Source organism: Typopeltis vanoorti, chromosome 5 (genome assembly GCF_054136105.1).
Source record: "Typopeltis vanoorti isolate ZY-2024b chromosome 5, IOZ_Tvanoo_1.0, whole genome shotgun sequence".
Classification (NCBI taxonomy): Eukaryota; Metazoa; Arthropoda; class Arachnida; order Uropygi; family Thelyphonidae; genus Typopeltis; species Typopeltis vanoorti.
The window spans coordinates 162820207-162845596 of NC_143553.1; the positions used below are offsets into that span (position 1 = coordinate 162820207).

The 25390-nt window shown below is 37.4% G+C and overlaps 1 protein-coding gene across 1 annotated transcript in view; it reads left to right on the forward strand.

Moving 5' to 3' along the window:
• Window positions 1-222: 222 nt before the first annotated feature.
• Window positions 223-25390, forward strand: part of LOC150107016 (cell adhesion molecule Dscam1-like) — a 754963-nt gene continuing 729795 nt past the window's right edge. Inside the window, exon 1 of the mRNA XM_090393540.1 lies at window positions 223-231. Coding sequence (XP_090249666.1) covers window positions 223-231 — 9 coding nt within the window. The remainder of the gene's footprint in view (window positions 232-25390) is intronic.

Consider the following 25390-nt stretch of genomic DNA (forward strand, 5'->3'; position numbering starts at 1 on the left):
ATATTGACGTGCTACTAATAATTTGTTCACTTCAATACACATTTTAATGATACGATTTAAGGGCTTTTTCGTGCTTCAGAGAACCTCCTTATAACAAATTGAAAATGCGAGGCTTTTAACATTTTCCCATTGGAGCTCATCAGGATGCGGAGACAATTTTGTCCTTGTGTGAATTATCTACATACTTAGCAGTGATCGCCTGGCAAGGAATCGATGTAAGCGATGTCGTTGGTGAGTTTCTGCACTCTAAGACGACTTTCGTCTGCATCCCTAATGACCATTTGCGTCAAGGAGTTGTTAAGGGACTAATAAAGTTCAAGTGTGTGTGTGTATCTGAAGAGCTTACTGGAATTCGATCGCAGATTATCGACACGAGTTTGCAAGATAAAAAGGATGATGAGAGTAGCTTAGGGATGGATTTAGTTGAGGTAAACGAGTTGCAAAAGATGCTGAGGGACTTGTTGAAGACGATAATCAAAGGCACAGATTAAATTTTTAATTTGTTACTCGTGATTTGTTTAAGAAGAAATTTGTTGTCTATTAAGTTAAAAATTGGAAGATATTCCCACACTGCTATTAAATAGTGGGAAGGAAAGAGGACGCGAGAGAAAGAGAGAGTAGGATGAAATTTTATATTTCGTTCAGGTTTAAAAATTCTGCCTTAAATTGAAGTTTCTTGCCCCCTCTCCCATCTTTATATTGTATGTTGCTTCTGTGTGGCTGGAAAGCTTTGAGATTGCGTTTTGTGTATGTGTGTTGCACTGTGAAGTATATAAGGAACATAAGTGCGCCAAAATATCACGTGATCCCTGCCTTTGTATCGCCAGAGGGTGACTTGGTTGTAAGCAACGTGTCGATAAACTCAAACTGGAGGAGCTTCCTTACTTGTCGTAGTCCATCGAAGCCCACGGCTGTGAGCTATAAAGTGCGCTACAACACAGAAGATGAAAGAACACACACACACACACACACACACACACACACACACACACACACACACACACACACACACACACACACACACACACACACACACACACACACACACACACACACACACACACACACACACACACTATCATCAGAATGGAAATTTTAGAATCACGATTTTCCTATAATTCCACTTTTTTCATTTCCTAGTATAATACGTAATGAGTGATAGAAAGAAACAAAAAAAAAAAAGAAAGAAGGAAGATAAAGCGTGAAGAGGCGAATACAGTGATGTGGAGGAGGAAGTAAAGCAATGAAAAATGTACACAATAATAGAAAAAAGAATAACAGATAAAGAAAACATAAAAAGTGAGAAAAATGGACGAATAGAATGATTTTTAGGAAGAGTTAGACTTTCACAAAACGGCAAAAAGATACCACGTGATCAATAAACCTTTGACAGTTTTCTTCGACCCAAAGTAAGCACCAAATTCCCTCAACTGTTACTTCTCGCTTATCAACTGAATTCTCAGAAGAAAGGCTTAGCAACTGCTGCAATACGTTCCAGGGCTTTGGAGAGAGAAATGGTTCGGTAAACATCCTCCGCAGGCGTACAACGGCACCGAGTCCTCACATCAAACAATAGAAAGAAAGTTTGATTTCCTTTTTTTCTTTATTCTTCCCCAAATCCTTCCTCCCCCCTCCTTTTTTTTTTGTTTTTTTGTAAGATTCTATCTCCTTTCTTTTTCAGAAGTGCTTGACTTGCCCAGATGCCTGCTCCTATGCGAGTGTTTGGAAGTACGTGTGTGTGTGCGTGCGCGCGCGCGCGTTGCTGACGGTCATTCCCGTGAAAGAGAACCGCACCTTGTATTGTGTGCACGTAAATATTCCAGACATGTCACTCGACATGCTTGGTGAAGCGTACACTCACATGGAACTGCTGGATAGAAAGAAAGAAATATTTATGTATCTGTAAGACATCCCTTTCTTGCCTCTTGCAGCATTAGGCTCCCCGGATTTCAAAACACTTCCTACAGTTTTCTTATTTCTTCTCAACTTGTATTCCAAACGCAGAGAACGCGTCTTTTTTTTTTTGCGTTTTCTTAAATCCCATCATCTCCTCATCCTCCCGGCTTTCATACCTACCTATCTCAGTTTCCACCGTCTTCTTCTGTTTGGAAATTTCGTTAAACGTTCTCAAGCTGTTGCTAATTTCAGGTGGAGAGAGAGAGAGAGAGAGAGAGAGAGAGAGAGAGAGAGAGAGAGAGAGAGAACGAAAGAAAAAGAAATGGAAGACGGAAGGCCAATGGCTGATGAACAAGTCCGTGTGCTCGTACGTCATTCTATAAACCTTTTTCGATGCAATTAGCTGAACAAGTGGAAATTTTTCTCTCTTCATTCTCACCTTACACTCTCTGTCAATCCTTTCGTTATTAGCGTTGTTTTCATCATGTTGTTGTTGTTTCTTTTTTAGTCTCACAAGACCTTTCAAGTGAATTAAAGAATCGAAGTAATTGGACCATTAACTATTATTTATTTTAGGAGAGTCTCTTTTGCTTGCTGAATATCTCAGGTCTACATTTATTAATATCTCAGGTCTACATTTATTAATATTAAACAAACTGAAGAAAAGCGAAATTTGCTTTCAAGTTTCGCGAAAACAAAAAGAGGATCATCCATTAGCCAAGTGACCTGCAATTCCCTAAGTCATTGATAAACGGAAACTTGCATAATGCTTTGTGTAAACACTATTAAGGATGTTATATTTAATTATTGAAATGGTTAAATTTATTTAACTTAAAACACGAATATAATTTTAACTTTTCTAAAATAATATTTCCATTTTTTATAGAACATTAAAGATGCATCCATATTTTATAATGTATTTTTTTTTAGTTTGATATATCTAATGTTTATGAGGGTATATCCGTAGGCTATAGTTTTTGTAGTATTTAAAACACAAACCAAAGCCAAATATGATAGCGTTGCAGGCTGTATCGGAACCAAAATGCTTTGAACATTGTTAACGTTCAAAGAGTATGCTGCGCAGTCTCCATGCTGTGATACCTAGAGTCAAAGTCACTCTTATGAATCAACTTTTTCTTTTACATTGTCTCCTCTGTTTCTTCTTTTCTTTCTCTCTCTCTATCTCTCCAAATGTTAACTTTTCAACTCCTCTTCTTACAAACTTTTCCAACCCATTTCGGTGTTCTTAAATTGCTCGCGCCACACTTTCCACCTAAGAGGTGAAAGATCTTAATTGAAAGTTTCGACATGGGGGAATTCGTGGGCCCGTTTCGTTGTCTCGTGCCTGACTTCATAAAATAGAACGGACAGTGCACCATCTTCAGTTATTCCCTCGCTGCCTCTCTCGTGCGAGAAATGCAAACCTTTTGCTTGTTTGCTTTCTTTGTGTAATCCAATTTCCTTCTATTCCGCATTTCATCATCTTCCTTTTCATCGCGCATAAAACTACATCCCAAATCTCACACACACACACACACACACACACACACACACACACACACACACACACACACACACACACACACACACACACACACACACACACACGCATCTCGCCTCCTTTGTTTTCCGCAGGATAATCCCGCTGTTTCTATTCGGGAGGTTTAAGATTTCCATTTCCTATTTTTAATAAAAATCTCGTTAGGTGTTTATTTGCTTCTATTTTGTAACTTCATAGCGGTTATTTTATTTCATTTACGCTCTTCGTGTCTGTAATACGATTTCACACCAGCTACTCGTAATCATGGTGCCGCCCTCTAGTGGCAACGATACGGAAACACTGCTTAAACGAATTACAAGAGCATTCAACGAGAGAAACGTCAATTCATTTGCATAGGCTAAACGAAATTCCTCTTTGTAATTACGCAACCAACAGCAGCGCCCCCTATTGAGCGTCAGTGATCTAACAGAAATGAAACAAATAAAGAAATAATAGAGGAAGTTCTGAAGTTGTTTGCAACTGATGTTATTAGCAAAATATAATAATAATAATAATAATTATTATTATTATTATAATTATAAATTCACTTGAGATATTCGAATGCTAAATTTACATGGATGATTGTACCGTGAATATCTGCTAAATCTTCATCATAAACTCCCCACGTCTCGCTAATTAGGTGAGAAAAGCATGCTTGACCCTCCTTCTAGACGCAAAGCACTTCCTTAGAATAAAGATACGTGTTTGTTCGCTTCATTTGGTCCTTCACTGAAAGAGATTAATCGTTTCGCGGTACAATTAATTAGATTTCCTTTTTCATTTTGACACCGTCCACACTGAGGTAATTAGGGGGCCACAAAGACTCCCATCCCCCATTAGCGAGAGCCTTCCTATTAGTGAAAAGAGTTGGATGTCCTGTTTACTGCTAAACTCACCATTAATCATAAAATAGGAGGTCATCGATTTCGTTCTAGTTATTTGGCAACCTCATGCTGGAGACAAGCCAGATTCGTCTTCCACTAAGTGCTAAAATATTTTCTTAGAGCCAATTTCTTTTGCTGATCTCTTTACGCTGTTTCTATTAGCTGCAAGCTGCTAACTGTATGTGTGCAGCTATTAGCAATATAACGAGTCTGTATGGAATTACAGTAATCTTATGGAAATATCGTAAATCCCCCCTGGAATGTTCAATTGGTCCGTTCTTAATTTCTTATCTATTTTCTCAAACCGGAGGATATCTTGTCTGGTCGGGTAGACAAGCATTTGTCTCTCGCTGCCAGTCTTTTTATAGAATCTTAGACGCAGTACTTATCCAAACTTTGCTAAACTCGGAAAACTGGATCCCCGGTTTTTATGTGTCAGAGTATTCCAGTGGGATTTACTACTGAAACATCTAGAAAGAGAATTAAAATCTCAATGGAATAAAGAAACAAAAGACAAGAATTCCAAATTTCCTATGCAGCCGTCATGACTCAATTGATAGCGAAATAGAATGCCGTCGCCTGGTTACCATGTAATAATATGAGAATTGAGACAAAATGGCATGACTTCTTTTAATAAAAAAAGTAGATTTCTTTTAATAAAAAAATAGATTTCTTTTAATAGAAATGTAGATTTCTTTTTAATAAAAATTGCAGCTTTCTTTTAAGAAAATAAATGTAGATTTATTTTAAGAAAATAAATCTCTTTTAATAGAAATGTAGATTTCTTTTTAATAAAAATTGCAGATTTCTTTTACAATAATAAATGTAGATTTCTTTTAAAAAATAAATGTAGATTTCTTTTAATAACAAAATTTCTAATTTATTCTAATAAAAACATGTTGCATTCATTAATAATGAATGATGTAGATTTTACAATTATGATAAAAAATCCCTAACAATAAAGTACATTTCCATGGCAATAATAATGAAAATTACTGGTGTTATGGTTAAAAATGAAACACTTATTTTCATTGTTTTGTAATTTTCATTGTTAACGGAAGCTATTGATTTCATTTTAGACGTTCGCGAGCGCCATTGTTATCAATAATAGATTTATTTGTCATTTCACTAGCCACATTAGTAAGAAAGATTGTAGATTTCTTTTTATACGTCACACAACCACTGTCATTGCTAAATTTATCAAAATATTTGCAGTATATCTCGTTTAAAGGCAATTATATACTGCTTGCGGAAACCTAAAAGAGAATTCATTAATAAATAAATCCAATTAAGAGAGCTGTTAATTAATGTTTGCTTAAAGCAGGTGAATATGTTGACGAATGATCGTTGTACGTATCTGAAGAAGGTCAACGTGCCGAGGTTAAAACGTCTCGTCTCGCATTTAATGTTTTACCGCGTAAAGCATTCAAGTGTGGAGAGCGATGCAACCGTAACCCTTTTAGCAAGTCTGCTAAGTAACACAGGAAGGAGTAAATGCACACGTGAAAAAGACGAAAGCCATTAAGGTTTCTCTTTCTCTCTTTCTCTCCAATAGCGGTGCAGGCAAAAGGGAACTCGGTTTCAAAACATTTCGCTGGTCGCATTACAACTTCCATCGAACATTGTGGCCTGCAGGGACTCCGCAGAGTAACCCCGCACTAACAGCCCTTTAAATCATGATAATAGCTTTTCAGGACATGTTAATGGCATGTCCTGGCATCTATTGAGGCGAGCCAACCGAATAGCAGCGGAATAAAGAGTTTTCCATAACTCACTGAGCATCCCCATCTGCATGTCCCTTTCGAAATACTCGCCGGAGGGCGCTGTACTCGAATGTTTTATTCTGCCGTAAACGCTACGTGATGATGTGCAACGAGCATACACGAAGAACGGGGGTTAAAATATTCCGTCAGAGGTCATTGCTTAAGAACCATTTGGTTATCTGCACAAAGACAGTGTCGCCTGCGAACATATTCGCGAGTGATCTGTGGAGGGGGGTGGGGGGGGGTGAATGTTTTAAAACTCACAGGATCGAAATGTTTTCCAAACTCATAGGAGGTGACAAACTGACAAAGAAAAACACACACACACACACACACACACACACACACACACACACACACACACACACACACACACACACACACACACACACACACACACACACACACACACACACACACACACACACACACACACACACAGGCATGCACGCATAAACAACATTAACCACCTTACCGGCCATTATGCATCAAATACTCATCCTCATATGCTTCGTATCCATCATATATTTCAATGTAATATCAATAGTATTACAATTTAATATGCAATTCGCATCCATGATAACCTTGACGTCTATAGACGTCTTGGCCAGTAGCGTGGTTAATACTCCCATATGATAACATTGTCCGCGCGGTTAGCCTAGTGGCGCTTCGCAACCATATGCCTGAGTTCGATTCCCGTCGATGGCGTGAGGAGCTTAAGGATCTTTCTCAGCCATAGCCAAAATAGCCGGTCTTGGGAGTGGACAGCCAGCACCCACCCCTTGTTTATCTGGGGTTTTTCATCCCGCAAGCAGGAAAACCGGCCTCGTGAACACATAGGCTATAGTCATAGGATAGTACGGCAAGGAAGGCAACTGGAAACCACCTTGCTCATACTCATTTCCCTAGATGATGGCGTATATAGTTGCTCCTAATCAGCTGGAAGGTTATAACCGCAACATGATAGCATTACTTACGATTACATAAACCCAATGGAACCCAAGGCTAGTTAGTGTATTTTCCGATGGCAAATGCATCCTTCTTAAATAACCAACCGGATGCTTCTCAAATCCCTCGAGGGGCACGGATGTTTGCGAGTGCGTTTAGGAGCGTGATGAATTTCATAACCGGACGTGAGACTTCCATCCTGGAAGTCATACGTGCGGTGATTCCTTTACTGGAAGCCTGAAGTGGCTTGGACAATGCTCGGTTTCTAGAGTAGTCTTTCCAGACTATGTAAAAAATAATTAATTTAATTTAAAAATAATAAAACCTATTAGATCAATCACAGTATAAGTGTACTATTGGTTAATAACGTTGTTTGGGTTGAAGTCGCATTAAAAACGAAATAATAAAAATAGATTAAACGAAGATGGATGATATAGGATAGGATAGAGTTGTCTCTTAGCCTGAATTTCTTTGGTAGTCATAAACAAGATTGCATTCTTCTTTATCGCAGTTTTAGTTGTTGGCGTGGGTGGATAACAAAAGGGTTGAGAGTAGTGAACTTGGCCTCGATTTTCTGCATCTCAAGTTAGAAGAGTAAAGAATCCAGTCAACATTTATCTGCTTTATGGTAGAGTTGAAAAATATAGATCTTATGCTTCAGACTGGCTTCGAGTTCGTATCTGGCAATGAGAGGAAAGAATTTTGTAGGCGTTTATAAATGAGGCTGTGCTATCCGATCTCAGGAGAAGACAACAGCCCCCCCCCCTTCGTTTGAGAATATGTATGACACAAGCACCAGTACTCATCTGAGTTCCTTGGTTTATAATCCTTCTCATTTCCCTTTATTTTCATTAAATTACACGGATGAAACTTTTTCTATCATCCAATTATACACGTGTTACTTTCTTCCCTGAACTATTCAAAGCAGACGCTACTTTCTCGCTCCTACTATCCTGTTGATCACCATCTAACTTTCTAGATGTTTAATTTTTTCTGCATTACCCATTTGGTGCCTAAATTCCTCAGTCGAAAACGCCCTCATCGTATTTACTCCACCGACGTATCAACTTTTTTTTCTTTTCTTTCATTCTACATCGTTCTATCCACTCCCCCCTAATTCTCCTACCTGTATCCGAAAGAGCTGACATTGTGCTCGCTTCCCTTGTTAGCCACCGCTTTACTATGGCGCTGTTGTTGTCGGATCGTGGCGCGAGAGAAGCAGGCTCCCTCATCGATTTCTTGAGCAGTGGCTTCCATGCTAGCCTCATTCAGAGCGATTGCAGAGCAGACAGGGAGAGGGAGGTGAAGTGTGCGCTGTTCCTGGGAGCGGTGATGCGTTAGGCAATGAGAACAAGTTAAGCTTGCGTTAGCGTTTCCTGGGACTTTGTCTCCATCCCCTTGGAATTCGGTGCATGAGCGAAAAAAGAGAGACAGAGAGAGAGAGAGAGAGAGAGGGGAAAAAAAAGGAAAACTAAGAGGGATTCAACATTCAAGTGTTTTGTGCATCTTTAGCATATCGTCGGAGAAGTTGTGGGAGCACGTGTTTTTCAATCCATCTTAATCCAGCTGTTTCGAAGAGGCAAGATGTGTGTTTCTTAAGTCTTAGGAAAAGAGCAAATCTTCGTTTACGACCCACTTATCTTACTGAGGGCTATGATCCCGAGTAAGAAACTTTTTTCTTGGAATGTGTCCAATATTCGCTTTAATGGAGATTGGGAAAATGGAAAGATTTTTTCCTTCTAGTTGAAAAAACTTGGCACTGACTAGCGACGTCAGAAAGTTTGGTTTCATTGCCCCCTCAAAACTGACTCATCGATCACATTTTTATTTGGCTTACATTTTTGCACACTTAGAAACCATCGCATTCATCCCATCATCCACAGAGACATGAACATCTTCTTAGAAACGTCAGATGTCGGTGTAACCTAGCAACACCCGTGGGTATTGCGTGTGATGGTAAAAGACTTTGCAAGAATAGTCGAAAATCAAAAACAGCCCTAAAATTGTAGAATGGCTTGCAAACATTTCTCCAAATTTATTTACTGCGCGATGAGAAAAACTTCTATGTTTGCGACAATGGTTATGCTCACGCTAATCCTTTCCGAGGTGGTGTGCACAGTACCAGGTAAGTATTTCCGTTTTTCTTTAACATTAAACATCTCGTTTTGTTCAAAAATTTACGGGTTTTGTTTAAATAAATAGAGAAATTCGCGCCTAAATGTACATTTCATTCTGGTAGCGCGTGAAATGATGTAAAAGTTTGTGCAACTTTCGCGAGATTCATTGTTAAAAGAGAAGTTGTCGATTTCTCTTTCCTCGTGACTTTCATTGTTTGTGACGTCAATATTCCCTTATTCTACAAACAAACTGTTAATTCAATAATGCAACCGTTTGTGGCTCAAACTAACACATTAATTATCTTCCTCAAAGCGAGTTTCGCCTGTTTGCGTCTACAGTCAACGAACGCTGCAGCTTCATAGCATTTGTTAACTTCCGATTTCTCGCGAACATAATGATGACCGAGTGGGTTTCTCAACACATGTATTCGCATCAACAATAGATTCCGGTCTATCTTCTTTCAGCTATGTATTTGAACCTCGAAATTAATAGGATCATTGTTAAAACGAGATCGCCGCCAAATACCACGTGAGTCCTCTCGGCAAGACGCGCTAACAGCCGAGTCGGGCATTGTGTGGCTTTTCGCTTGCGATCCAAAAGTATTTCATTTTTAGTTACAGACGTTAACAATAAATAAAAATGTTCAGACAGGAAATGAGAAGTTACCATGGTAATAATCTACACGATTAGTTGCTATGGTAACGCACGCAGGTAGCAAAAGTAAACTCGGTTAATAGTTTTAACTGAGTATAACTTTAGTAACTGGGAGTCCTCAAGAGATGAAAGCGTCTACAGAATTGCCGACTCCCTATTATGTGCGTAGTAAAAGTCAGAAGAAAGTATTTTAAGTTAAAGGATAGTTTAAATAAATAGCGTTCGAGTTAAATGGCACCTCAAACAGCATCATTACTTGAAAGAAGCTCCTGTTGCCAGTCCGGTACGGCCCAGGGGATGTGTAACTTGTTTTTATCGCTTCGCTAATAGCAAAAACTTGTTTTTCTTGTGTTGGAAATCGACGCCAAAAGAAGATGGACGAAACAATTAGCATAAATTAACCATGCCGCCTTTAATCAAACCTTTTTAGTGCTTCTTTTAATCAAGTTTTAGGGCCTTTTTTTGTTAGGAAATAATCTTCAAGACATTCAATAAATTTCTAGACTCGCGAGTTTTTCGTGATAACGAAATTGGTAAAATCTTACAAAAAGAAGACGAAGAATTAAAAAAAAATGCATGTCTTATATAAGAGAGGATGAATATAAGAGTTGAAATATATGCTAAGAACACGAAAGAATTAGAAAATTATGTTTGTCTATATATATGTATATATATTATGTGAATCAACTCAAGAGAGATTGTTTGCCTGTAACATATTAATACGAGTACCTTGGGAGATCTAAGAGTTGCGTAATGTGGAAATCCTGCTCCAGAGACAAACACGGAACTTTTGGCAAGGCACTTCAGTCCTCCAATAAGCAATGTGGTCTCGCATCCGGGGGAAAATTCATCTCCCAGTTAAACACAACCTCAGAACATACCCACACTGGGGTTCAAACCAGCAGCCTATTGATAGGAAAGCGCATAAATACACTCGGGCCAACCAGAGCGGTGTGTACAAAATGATAATTACATCTAATATTGATCAAAAAGATCGTTAAAAAAAAAGTATTTTTATCACATGAAATGATTTTCACGTCTGGTTGGCAATTCTGGCTCTAAACTTATAAGTCGAAGGTTGGAATCTCTCACTTCTTGAATGGATGTTTGTGCATTTCTTTGGGATGAGGGTGAGTTAAGCAGTTTCATACGGAGATGGCGGGAATTTCATCCCACAAACAGAAAAGCCTGTCAGAGAATCCGAGAAATGTAATGACATAATATATGATTGAGACTTACAAACTTCTGAAAGGGTCACACAGGGTTTCAATTGATGGAATTTTTCAATTTATGGAGGATGGAGAAAGGACGAGAGGGCATCCTTGGAAGCTGAGAATAAAGGCAGCTAAGAAGGGGATGAGGGCTAGATTTTTCTCTCATAGGATGGTGCATGATTGAAATGGATTGCCATTGGATGTTTTGAGTACAAGCAGTGTGAATGAATTCAAGAATAAGTATGATAGCTGGTGGTTGTAGTATGTGGACTTCCTCGATGAGTTTCTGACTCTCTGTCTTAATAATAATAATAATAAGAAGAAGAAGAAGAAGAAGAAGAAGAACAAGAACAACAACAACATGTACCCTTGATTACTTTGATCGTAACGAAAATACTCTGTTCATGGTCAAACGCAAGAGTACTTTCGATTAAAAAAATATTTCTAATTGTCCCTTCCAAACTAAAATCAAACGATTTGACTATCTGATGCCTTTCATTGAAAATCTATGCAAAAGAAATATTTCTTGGAAAGATTAAAGTGCTCCGATACTCTAGGGGCAAGAAGGTTTACCCACCTGAAGGAATCTCGATAAATAAAAATAGCGGCGCAGTTCCCGGTAGCCAAGATGAATGCGCAAACATTAGTGTCAGTAATTTGATATTTCTGGTCAGAGAGAATCTACAATCTTAGACAGAAGCTATTATTAACTGTCACAGCTGACCAATCGATCCCTTGCAGAACGAAAGAAATGAATAGATTTCGACTACGAAGTCACAGTGGGGTTTCCACATCCTCACCAAATGAAAGAAATAAAACACCTTAATTGGTATACATTTCTCCGCAGATCCCATCATCCACTGGATGCCGCCAGGATGATTACCGGCTCACGGATGCTGTGAATTATTTATTCTACTATGCGTCTTTCTGTGATTGCGCCAACTTTTGGTAACTCTTTTCTTCGAAATCTGTTTGGCTAACTGAAGTTTGATTTAAGAATTTCGGTTCGATACTCTATAAGACAAAGTATGAATCATAATAAGCCTATTATTAGTTTGTAATAAACAACAATTGCAAAATAAGTCGAAAAATGTAAAGACGATATCATTCCTTTTTATCAGCTTCTTATTCACCTGGTTGTAGAAGAAGTACCGACTCTATTACCATACTTATTAACAGAGTGGGGAGAGAACTGCTCAGCACTCCCTCCTTAGCTTAGTCGGTATCGCCCAAATGCCTGGGTTCGAATCCCATCTACAAAGCGAAAAACCGCTAAAAGGCTCTTTAGTTGAAGGTGAGCAAGCCAGTCTCATGCGGAGTTGTAAAGTTTTTTCTTTCCACAAAACAGCAAATGAGCTAGAAGAGCAAACAACCCCAATCAACAGACAGAATACTCTGGCCATAAAGCCTAAGTTGCTTCGGCCGTAATTACAAACAATTCATGTGTCCTAAGACGTATGCAATTGATGACTTAGCCGATTACATACGTCTTTGACAGTCGTAATTGGAAACTACAGCACGTTTATTGCAGTGGGTGGTTAAGCCTGTTTTAGAGACCAAAGATTGCCTTCTCAAGCAGTTTTCGCCCTAAGTAAACACGATGGTGGTCTCACATCGACGGTCAACATCATCTACCATCAAGGCATCCTCGAATATCTGTGCACAATAATTCTGATTCGAATTATTGTGCACAGATCCATTGCCTGTTGATCGATTGATAAGGATAGATAGATTTATTCGACCAACCAAGCCAGTCATACTTCTGTGTATTATACCGATTCATCCCCATTAACTCTCTACAAAACTTCTTAAGTATTTGAAACACCGTCCAAAGCTAGTTACTCATCCAATATACAGGGTGTTCGGGATAAATTTGACATATTTATAATTAATTATATTTTTCCGTAAGTTACATGTATTAACACACACTTCTCTTCATTTAAAAGTTTGGACCCTTCTTCATTCATATACAAGATGTCAGAAAGGATGGATAGCTGGAACCCACCTGAATCATGGAAGAGAATAACTTGTATCATGATGATTCGTGCCCGCCATCAAAATAAGGATATTACGACTGCTGCCCAATGCTCCCTGAATACAGTAAAAACAATCAGGCATGAACTAGAGACTTGCAATGGTGACTACGAGGATGTAGCAAGAAGAAAGATCCCTAGCAGACGATCTGATTGCGTTCGTACAGCAGAATTCCTCGCAAATCTGCAGGAACAGGTGTTGAAGAACCCTGGCATTGGAATTCGGGCTTTGTTCGTGGAGTTGCTAACTGTAGTCAAGCCCTGGATAACAAGGGTAGCCAATGGTAGGCCGTATGTATGGCAGCAGGATTCGGCCCCTTGCCACACCTCTGGGAAAAGTCAAAAATGGTTGTCTGAAAATTTCTACGACTTCACCAGTCCAAATGTTTGGCCTCCAAACTCCCCAGACCTTAACCCCATGGATTATTTTGTATGGGGCGCAGTTGAAAAAGACACCAATCGCACTTCCAGTAATACAAAAGCCCAGTTAATGGATAAAATTAAAACAGTTTTTGCGGCCCTTCCCAGGGAGACTGTAGCATCAGCTTGTTCGAGGTTCCGAAGCAGAATTGAAGCTGTGATCGATGCTAATGGTGGTTATTTTGAGTAAATCTTGTTGATAGTATTGTAATTAACTCTGCCTGTAATGTTTTTTTGTCAATTCATTAAATTTAATAGATACAAAGAAGATTTTCTTTTTCCTTACGAAACTGTCAAATTTATCCCGAACACCCTGTAATTTGAAACATTTGCTTAAGTTCATAGTATTGTTCACAATGTGAACCGAGGTTCCACTTTTTTTCTTTATTAATATTAGTTCATTACGTGGATTGGCAGCTGAGAGAATAGACGGATAATGAATAAATCACGATCGAATTCATGATGAAAAGGAATAATAAAATACCATATAAAATGCAATTAATACTGTAGAATGCGACAAGTAAACCAATTAATTGATTTTTATAAAATAGCAAATGATGTACTGTATATTGTTTAAATTTAAGCCTCACATCGTTAGCCTTTTAACATAAAACTGGAGCTGAGATTCGGCCGAGAGAGAGAAAGAAATAATGATAGAGAAGAGGTCTCATTTGACCAGGTTTAGCTGTTGACCCACCGAGCACTTCTAAAACGGTCGTTTGACTTTTCACTTGTTAAAGGAAACGTCCAAAAAAATGGTGAAAAAAAATACCAAAAACCTAATAAACGGATAAAAAAATATTAACAAGTAAACAAATTGGGGAGTTCTGGTGTGTGTGTGTGTGTGTGTGTGTGTGTGTGTGTGTGGTGGGGGAAACTGCAATAGTAGCACCTCACAGAAAGTGGGCAACGGGATCGTAAGCACTTCAGCCAGCCTTCGCCAAATGCGCTGCACTGATAAAAGCGGTTCCCTACAGTTTCAATTGCCTGGCATACTTCGCAAAAGGAGTCACAGGGTTGGGGACAATATTGTAATTTCACTAGTTTCACCGGGAGTCAGCCGTAAGCGATTCTCCAGGCCAAATCCAGGTGAAAACGTTGTTCCCAGCTACCTTTTGAAATTCGTAAAGAGCACCTCTTCATTGGTGCCCAGACTAGGCGTCTCAAAACCAAAGAAATCGGACAGTTTCCAGTACAGTTGCTTTGCGCTAAGCGGAAGCACCCGAACCCCATTTGTAACAACTCTTTTTAGTATGTTACATATGGTATATTACCATATGTAACACCCTGACACCACCTCCGCACATGGTCAAGCGTGGCCAGTGGTCCTGAAACTGGGAGGAAATATCAAAGAAAGTATTTAATTAGATTGCCAGATGAATGATTTGAAGCCAATACTTTCCGTATAGTGCGAATAGTGAATGTGGATGGAGAAAAGCACTGCGTAACTCATCTTTCCTGTAGCGCCAGATGAAGTTGATAAGCTGTTAAGTTAATAGCGTCCACATGATGTTTGTTAAGTTGATTATTTGTAATAACATTGGTACTATTATATAGTTTTGATGACTTGCCTTACTCTTGAAAGAGAGATAACTTGGCATAGCAATTTTCCTAAGACAGGAAGTCAATAATAACATCAATACAACAGATCATGTCCTTATAAGGACTGGCTTAAAGGGGCGAAGCAAGAATGCTTTTCATCTTCCCCGTTATCTGCAGAGGACAGTGTAGGGATAAGGTGTTATTGAGCTATTAAAGCTCTGATCATGGCAGGAGGGTAACAGCAATAGCCGAACCTCAGTTAGAACTTCATTGGCTACAGCATTGCCATCCATTACCGTCCAGGGGTATTAATCACCGCATCTCACGGTCGATTTTCATCCTCGTCCACCGTCACCGATTTATAATCTTATAGTCCTTATAAGGACTGGCTTAAAGGGGCGAAGCCAGAATGCTTTTCATCTTCCCCTTTATCTGTAGAAGACAGTGTAGGGATAAGGTGTTATTAAGCTATTAAAGCTCTGATCATGGCAGGAGGGTAACAGCAATAGCCGAGCCTCAGTTAGTACTTCATTGCCATCCATTATCCTCCAAAGGTATTGATCACAGCCTCTCATCCTTCCTGTCAACATATCATGTTTCTATCCTGATAAATTTATTAATTACGTATATAGATTTCAGAAATAGGTGTGTTTAAATATCAATATTAAAAATACCAGTTTTATTTAAAAATCTTTAATTTAGCCAATATTATTTTTATATTTATTTAAATAAATATTTTTATTAAGAAATTGTTAAAAGAATCTCGTAGAATATGTTTTTTTTTGCATAGTAATAGCACACACACTTAATGCTACTTGCTACCGATTTGGAACTTAGAAAAAAAAAGTACTTTAAATACTGGACGTAAAAAGACCCTCGAAAATGGGACCACGTGGCTATTTAAGTAAGTCAGTTACTAGCGAACTTCTCCTTGCCGTAATCTTTCTATAAGATCTTTTGAATATGAAAGAGAATCTGCTGAAAAATTCACCAGAACTACCTACATAAACCTACTTAGCATGTGTCCGTTACGGCCTCGTACTTTTCTGGAAATTTTGCTCCGTGCGATACCAGCTTGCTGGTTGTGCTTTTATTCTACATATGTGATAAGAGATGGTTAATGGTTGCAGGCTTTTTTTTTTTTCTTCAAAAACAGGTTAACCGCTATCGCAAAGTGCTCCAAGCTAAAACTTTCAATAGATAAAAGAAACCATCGCGACCAAAAAAATAATAAAAAAACTATTCATATGTAGCTAAGGTGTTTCTTGCATGGAACATATTTCTGGCATGTGAAACAGGCCAATAGTGAGCATAAGGTAAAAATAGTTATAGAAAAAGATAGCATTTTAGTAGTTGTTGCCAAGTCCCAGAAAACATTTTTTCCGTGTCTCTGAACGTATAATTGGCCGTAAAAATATAAGAAACTAACGCTTGGGACAACAGGTAAACAAAATTCGGTCTATCGATCATATATTATATTATAAACAGACCGATTCCTTTTACAATATCGAATAGTATTTGTAATGCAATAAAGAAGATAAATTATGAAACCAAATATAGATTATTCAAGTTTCCAAATAATTGAGAGTATATATTCAAGTTTCCAAATAATTAATTGAGAATATATTCAAGTTTCCAAATAATTAATTGAGAATATATATTATTAAAGAGTTAACTTACTCGAAGTTAATTTCGCTTATTAGCTGTATTTCTATTTATTTTTATTTAGCAGCGATAGTAGACGTGTTCTGAAAACTAGAACAAAGTGTAATTATAATAAACATAACAATAAAACACCTAATTATATTAAATATTCAGATCAATTTCAAAAATAGGTGTGCGAAAGCAGAATTGGAAATGTAATTTTTATTTATAAAAACTTACAATTGGAAATGCAATTTTTATATATAGAAAAACCGCTTCTGTGTTTATTTGAACAATTTTCTCTTCTAACAACAGAAAACTCAATTTCCGTGCTTCGATTCAAGTCACGTCCGAAAAGCTCCAGAAACGTGAGCTGGGACTAATGCGATTTACGTTCACTTGCTAACAATATAGTGCATTGTTGGAAATAGCTGGAGGGATGGGCAAGGACGTCTTGTACACTAATGCTGCCAGTGACGGACAAATAAAATGATCCAGTGTGACAATAGCTTTCTGGAATGACAAACGATTAACGTACACTTTTGAGAGGTTGGGTCAATCCATGATTGATAGACTTTTCTTCCCCCCCCCTCCCCAGAAAAGTTGCATTGACGAAATATCAGTTTCTTTTCTTTTCTTTTTTTTTTTACCAGTCTTCTAAATTCATGATTTTGATGCTTTATAGTGTCTAAAAGAGATTCTTATGAACTCGCCTTAGTACATAGTTTTTAAGGTATTAAATTGAAGATTTTAGTCCTCGGACTATCCCTAAAAATGAGCAGTTCAATTCATTTCTTTACTGGGAAGCAACATTTTGCAAACTATCCAATCCATAAAGTAGTTTCTATTATGCAAACTCCTATCCATAAAAGGTTGCAAACCTATAGTTCGTTAGCACCATGAGTAAGTTAAGGTTTTTTATTTAGAGTATTTTTTATATTTTATTTATTATTTTTTATGAAATAAATAAAAATTTGTGAAAATCAAAATAATTCTATACTAAACTAAGCTAAGTTTTCAAAAAACAAAGTAAAGCTTTCATACCTAAAAATGAAATACATCTTTTCTCTATAATAAAATTTAAACCCCTTTTTGATTAGTGGATTGAATAAGAATTTTAGGCTAGGAGCCAACCCTTGAAGGTACTGGATGGTAATGCTGTAGCTAATAGCCAATGAAGTTCGAACTGAGGATCGGCTGTTGATGTTACCCCCATGGGACACAGAGATTCGAGAGTACTTTCTTCATTAACTTCTAATAGAATATCCAAAAAAGGAAGGTTTTTATTTTCTTCTTGTTCTAAAGATGCTAAACAGATGAACTTATCAATTTTAAAGATTATCTCATCAATTTGCACAACACGATAAAATTCACTTTCGAACAAGAAGAAAATAATAAACTTCCTTTTCTAGATATTCCATTAGAAGATAATGAAGAAAATAGACTCTCCTTCTCAGTATATAAGAAGCCGACCAACACGGAAAGATTTCTAAATGCAACCTCACACCACCATCCTTCACAAAAAATAAGCTTAATTAAAACTCTTCGAGACAGAGCATACAATATCTCCAGCACACAAGAAAGATGTAATGAAGAACTAAAATACTTAACAAATCCTCCAACAGAATGGATATGAAACAAAAACCATCAAGAGAATCCTTAAAATGCCTCCAACTAACAACACAAAAAAACAGGATTACAAAAACGCAATCTCGCTTCCTTATATCAAAAATGTTAGAGATGAGCTAGGCAAATTAATGAACAAACACAACGTAAAAGTAGCCTTCCTTCCTATGGAAAAAATTTCAAGATTCCTACATCCACCAAAACCACCTCATCATCCTCTTAAAAAACCAGGAGTCTACGAAATCCATTGCTCTTGCGGGTTTTGCTACTTGGGATAGACAGGAAGATATGGAGAAATACGCATGGCTGAACACCAAAAAGACGTACAATACAAAAGAGAACAAAAAACGGGTCTCGCTTTCCATACGACTTCCACTGGACACGATGTACTCTGGCAAAAAACAACGATGTCATACATAGAAAACAAGTGCTACATAAGAAAATTTAAAGAAGCTGCAAATATGCTGAAAAAACCCAACCCAATGCAATAAAAATCAAGGTTTAATTCTCCATCAAGTGTGGTCAGCTCTAATAAAAAATCGACCTCAATCTGAGCTCGGACTGCATGAACGAGAACAAGAACACGTGACATCGTCCAGTATTGTTCAACGTCAATAACGTTTTATATCTGCATTCTGTTATTTGAGTTTATGAATAACCACAGCGGTTATGATTTGTATTTATTAATTCTCTTGTTTAAACTTTAAGTTATACTATTTACCCCCCGAAGATGTAAATCCTACGATTTACGAAACTTGTCGGGAACTATCATTTCAGTATATTTTATAACTGAATAATAAAAAATGTGGTCTAATCACCGAAATATGTCTTTCGAATATAGATCTTGTTTTTAAAGATCGATGTTCGAACTTTACTTTGTCTTTTCAGCTGAAAGCAGGGTGAATCAGCCAGTCGCCAACATACCACGGGAAAAAGCTTTTGTATGGGTATGGCATCTCTGGCATGTAATGATGCGCGTAAGGTGTCGTAATACAAGTTAAATCAAACTGAGCAAGTTGAGTGATGATTCCAAAGTAATAGAAATAAAAATAGCACGTAAAATCATTTGGAGAAAAGGGTTACCATTTTCCCAAATGATCCATTTGGGAAAATGGTTATTACCTAATCATACCTCAACTGTTTTTATATATTTAAACTTTTAGTTAAAAATATTTATTAATTTTATAATATACATTTAATTTTAGCAAAAAAATTGTTTAATACTTCATTTGAAATAATTCTTTTGAATATATTTATACACCATTTTTTTAAAATAAGTAAACAAGATGTAATTTCGGTTGAAGTTACTCACTATTTAGATGGAGGCTTCCATTTGAAGACTCTTCACAAGCTAAAGTCCTTTTTAGGACTTCCAGAGTAACAAATGGCAATGCTGTATAGCCAATGAAGTTTTAACTGAGGCTCGGCTATTGCCGTTACCCAGCCATGACTGGAGCTTTTAGCTCAATAACACTTCATTCGGATGACGGGATAAAGAGTCAAGGATTCAGTCCATCGCCCAGTTCTTTTAAGAACTTTAAGAACTATTTAGTTTATTTTTATTTAGCTTGTTTTTAGTTTATTTTTGGTGTTCTGTTTGTAACGATACATTGAGGGAGGAAAGGTAAATGCTGTACGAAATTTAGTGGCTGAATAAATATATTTATTGAACGAGTGGCAATAATAATAGGAGAAACAGCATTTGTCATTTCAATAAAAATACTAGTTGCCATATTGTCTTCGGTATTTAATTTCCTTTATTAGTGAACATTTTACTAAACAACATTAATAATGTAGAATCGCGACAGTATCTAAATATAAAGGCCAACGACTAGTCTGCTGAATGATTAAATACGAAGTTATCATCGACCAGGTGATTTGAGAAATTTTTAATTTTTCCCGTTTGCACCAGATAATATACAGAACGGACTTAATCCATTTCGAGTGAAGTGAACAACGAAGGAACTGTTCAAGAGCTATGTCAATACGGCAGAGGATAAATTCATTTATTATTCCCTACGAAAGGTCTCGAACAACTTACTTCCTCATACTTGAGAGTCTTTATGAGCAGAGGTAAGTCATCAATTGATCTTCGGATCAGACAGCCGTCCTGAACCCTCTCAACTTCCACTTGTATCCGATGCAGCCACTAGTCGTGCATTAGCGTAAGTCCCACGTAGCAACACTCGCATTTGTTACTTGCCAAGAAGAATTCCCAGTCCATCTGGGTCACTGACGGATCATTCTTTATACAGGACAGCTGTCAATCTCTATTTTTCCCTTTGTTAATAAAACCCTCCCCTGGTCTACTATGAGAGCGCATAAAAGTCAATAAGCACCCGTAAAGCTTTTCTGAGTTTGGTGTACGAGAAATGTATGTATTTGACAATGAACTGCATGTTCAGCAAAACGTACATTAAGCTTAAATAACTGTATTCCCTGGGAGAAAAAAGTACGTTTTAAAAAACAGTAATTTAGTAGGATCAGCATGTCTTCTTGCACCTACGTTAGCGTAGCGTTTAGTAAAGCTCCTTCTCATTGGGACTTGTTAGAGAATTCTTAACCTGTTCCATGTCATTCAGTTTTATTTACTTCTGTTGCTCTTATTCCTAATAGACTTTGTATTTTATTTTATTTTTCGGGTAGACAAAATGATCGATAGATGGCGCTCAAAAATTTATTTTATAATGCTTTAAATAACTGGATTTGTTATCGTAAGAAACATGAATACTAAGCAAGTCCCAGTAACATAATATCTGGTAGCCTCGTCATTGTTAATATCGATTTCCAAATTGCAAATATGATACTAAACTATAGAGAAAAAAAAGCTTCAATTAGACTATAAAATATAGATTTATCTATAATATTCTTTACTGTAGTATGCAAATTTTTTTTAGACCTAAATGATGGGAAAAAAAAAAAATTGAGGATAATGACCGACGTATTACCTTCAACTTTTTTTTTCCATCACTAAATTTTGTTTTTATAGGCCAACTTTAATAGCTTCCTTAATACCAGACAATTTTTGATACTAAAACCAAATCAAAATAAGAGCTGAATATATTTAAAAGAGAAAAAAGTAAACAAAGAACGAGAGTTACCATTTAGTCTCTTTCGTCTTCATTTAGCAGAAAGAATACTAAAACCAACGACCCTTTCCGTTATTATTGTTGGTGCTATTACGTCTAAACGGCCAGAGTCATGAAACGAATATACTAGATTGGTTGCCTGTGTATTCGTGGACAATTCGTCTCTTTTGTTTGGAGATGGTTAAGAACAACCCGAGTTTTCGAAAAGAAAACCCTTTTCTCCGTATGGTATCTTTGGCGTCACAAATTCGAAGTAGTACTTGTCTGAAGTCGTGGAGTTAATATTCTAATTCATTTATTATGGACTTTAGTAGTGATGCAGGTGAATCGCTGACTGATATGCAATAATGTAAAAATATGTTGTTATTTTTTGAAATATATTAATATTGTCTGCAACAATGCAACAACTGATCTTTGATCATTGCAATAATTGAAGATTACACTCGACATTTTCAGCCATTCTCAACTCAGCAAATTTCAAGATACTCCAAGTTAAATGTGAACTCTTTAAATCTATCTTTAAATGCAATTTCTCAAAGCTCTATGTACTGGACATAAAACTTGGACGTTGAATATTTTAAAGCTACTCGGACCAAGTACTTTGTCACACACACACACACACACACACACACACACACACACACACACACACACACACACACACACACACACACACACACACACACACACACACACACACACACACACACAAAGTTTTATTAAACGGCACAACAAACTGCTGGAGAAACCGTGCGGTGTAAGCAATGATCAAGGCAGAGAATATGTCGTTATGGAAACCGAAAATAATCCAACGTGTAGCGTCCATTACGGGCGACTCAAGTAAGAGGATAGGCCATTTCACGCTCCGTCAGTGCAGATAGGGAGGAAGCCTTTCCGCTGATATGGATCGGTTGCTCCCGCTATCAGTTCCCATATCATGCTTAAAAGTCACGTCTGGTTGTTCTGCTTCCATCTTCTTTCCAAATTTCATCTCTCGATTCTTATCCCTCCCTAGATGAGAAGGAAAAAAAAAATCGGTTAATATAAACAGTTGATTCCCATAATTCTCTACGACTTTTTCGATTCAAAAGTTTTTAAGCTAGAAGGGCGTTTGATATACATTGAAATCTATTTCTGAAGGCATTTCTCGGTAGACAGACAGACAGACAGCTTCTCCGAGTCGCTTATTTTCCACACTGACTGCCCTGCTCTTCGAACTCAACACGCCTCCCTTGATCCTCTTCTTCTGTGCTCCTCATCTTCTTTTTCCAAGTGTATTATTGGCTCAAGATGCGCAGTGAGCGCTCCGCGTATGGCTTAACCTGAGGGTCATTTATCGAACACGCGCGCGCACACACACACACGCGCACACTTGGCAGCAGTCTCGTTGTCCTACCTCGGACGAACAATACGATTGTCTCAAGGGATTTTTGTACACACCGGTTGACAAATCCTTCTAATGGTGTCCCTAATGGATTTGTTTGTGCGTGACATTTGTAATGCTACAATGAAACCATTAGCAACCTTATTTTGGCATTTCCGCTATTCTGAATGGAGAATATTTGACCAGTTTCTGCAAGTCCCAATCCCATGACAACCGTGTTAATCATATCATTACTTGAATTGCACTGTTATCATAGTAGTTTTAGTAAACACCGACTATTCTTTACTAAGAAGTAAAAGAACACCTGCTTCTGTAATATTTAATAAATACCAAGAAGTCTACTAAAGCTTAGGTTCTAAACGTTTAGGACGATGCCGATATATTAAAACTAAACATAGTTTTGTTTCTAGAAAATGAATAAAAATTGTACATAGAAGAGAAACGATAAAGAAATAATTTAAAGTTCTTTCAGTATAGTTATTATTTATAATTTTTTAATACAACTATAAAGTAATTCTTAAATATTTACATTATCATCTTTCTAATTAATCTATTTCTTTAATAAAATAAAATAATTGAGTACACCAAATATTTTAAAATATAATTATTCATAATAATTATATTTTAAAATATTTATCTGATTTCTTTGATTGCCATGAATCTTCCATGAAGTCAATGAATGCGTAGCTTCTCAATTAAAGAAAATATTTAAAAAAAAAAAAAAATTGCCAGGGATCGTCGAGACCGCTGCAATTCTGCACTAGTTCCGAATAATGGTAGTAGATGTAAGTCGTAGCAGACTTCCAGAAAGGGGAAGTGTAATTGCTGTACTCATTTCAGAAACCTAGTTATGGAATTTGCATAGCGAGGAATTTTATTGACAGCACGAAATTTTCATTCAGCTACACATATTTTCTTCTCTAAGCTGTGCTATATTCCAACACACACACACACACACATACACACACACGCGCGCTCGCGCGATACTCAATAAAATCTTCCTAAAAGATGTGATTTAATTTGCAATCACTGTCAATCAAGCTCATTTCTCTGGCAAGATTCACGTCATCTTATTTCTGTAACGTTCCACCACCCCTAATTATCGATTTCGGGTGTCTGATATTTCCGATCTCTCCGTAGGAACAATAAGCCGTCTTTTCTTCCTCTTCTTTGTGTTTACCAAGAACTTCCCCCATGCTCGAAGCCCGATCATTCAGACTGCGAAGCCTTTGGTGTGACAATCGTCGCTATGAGTCGATAAAGAAATATCTCCGCCATCCGAGTCGCTGTCATCAAGAGACTGATGATAACATCTTATTGCTTCGTGCTCAGTTCACGATATGTGAGTTGCATCATAACCGTCCCTCCCCTTGCTTTCGTATGATGTCTTAGGGTGGGGGGGGGGAGAATCTGAGGGACATAAGGAATGTAATTTTAAGCTTCAGACATTCTGGGTTATTCATTCTTGCATTTAAATGCATTTAATCCTGAGAAACAAAGGCCTATACTGGGAAGTTATTCTATTCCACTCATGTCTTTCAGCTTATTTATGTTAACTAAAATACGCTATTCAATAATAATTTATTTTTTCTAAATCTTAAAATTTCTTAATTTTAATTAGAATTTATTAATAAACCATTTATTTTACATTAAATTATTAGTATATAAAATAGCGTTTATATTGTGTAGATGAGCATTTCATGATTATGCATTTCAAAGTAAAAAATAAGTATGTACAATAAAAACACTTTAACATCGGATTTGCATTGGAGCATTGGATTAATTGGGCTCCAAAATGTGTCTCATAGGCCATTTTCAGCGTCCCATTCCATCGACTTTCTTGTATCGATCTTTGTGTAGAATCTTAACTGAGGGAGTGCGTGCCTGAGAGTGACATAAGGACTTTGTTTTTGTTTCCCATTCCTGTCTGTTCGGCTGGAAAATATGTGAAGGAGATGGCCCGGACAGCTATTACCAAGCTATAGTTGGCTCAAGACCTGCCAGAAGGGCGCGTATGCTCACATACACAAAACAAAGTCGATCGGGTCGCGTTCAGTGAGGCATGGCTCAAGGGCGGAACTTTAAATGTTCATGGTCCTCAGCTTTGGGGGGGGGGGACTTTTAAGCTGTCGCGCGCTGATGGAGCTACTCTTAGAATACCCTTCTGTTTCTTGGAATAATCATTATTATAATAGCGCAATGAATTCCACTGAAATACCGAATCCGTCTATAAAAAGACATTTAAGTTACAAACACTGCAGTATTCCATTAATATCGCAACGTTGTATGTATGGAGATCAGCACAACAGTTGCCTGCTTATCCAATTATTGTATACTATACTAAGAGACGATAATGGCAGATGAGTCTCCCTAGCTCAGTTGGTAGGGACGAGCTGTTTGGTTGGAAAGACCCGGGTCCGAAACCGCCTACGACTTCATGAACTATTATCAGTGGGAAGGTCATATACTAAACATTATTTTGTAATTACCGATTATCTCGGCATTCAACTATATGTGCAATTGCAAGTAGAGTTTACCTATTTTTCAATTACTTGGACTGTTACAAACAGTTGATTAACATATCGTGTTGATATGCAACTTCATCTGGGGAGCAACAGAATCGCATCAACTCGGA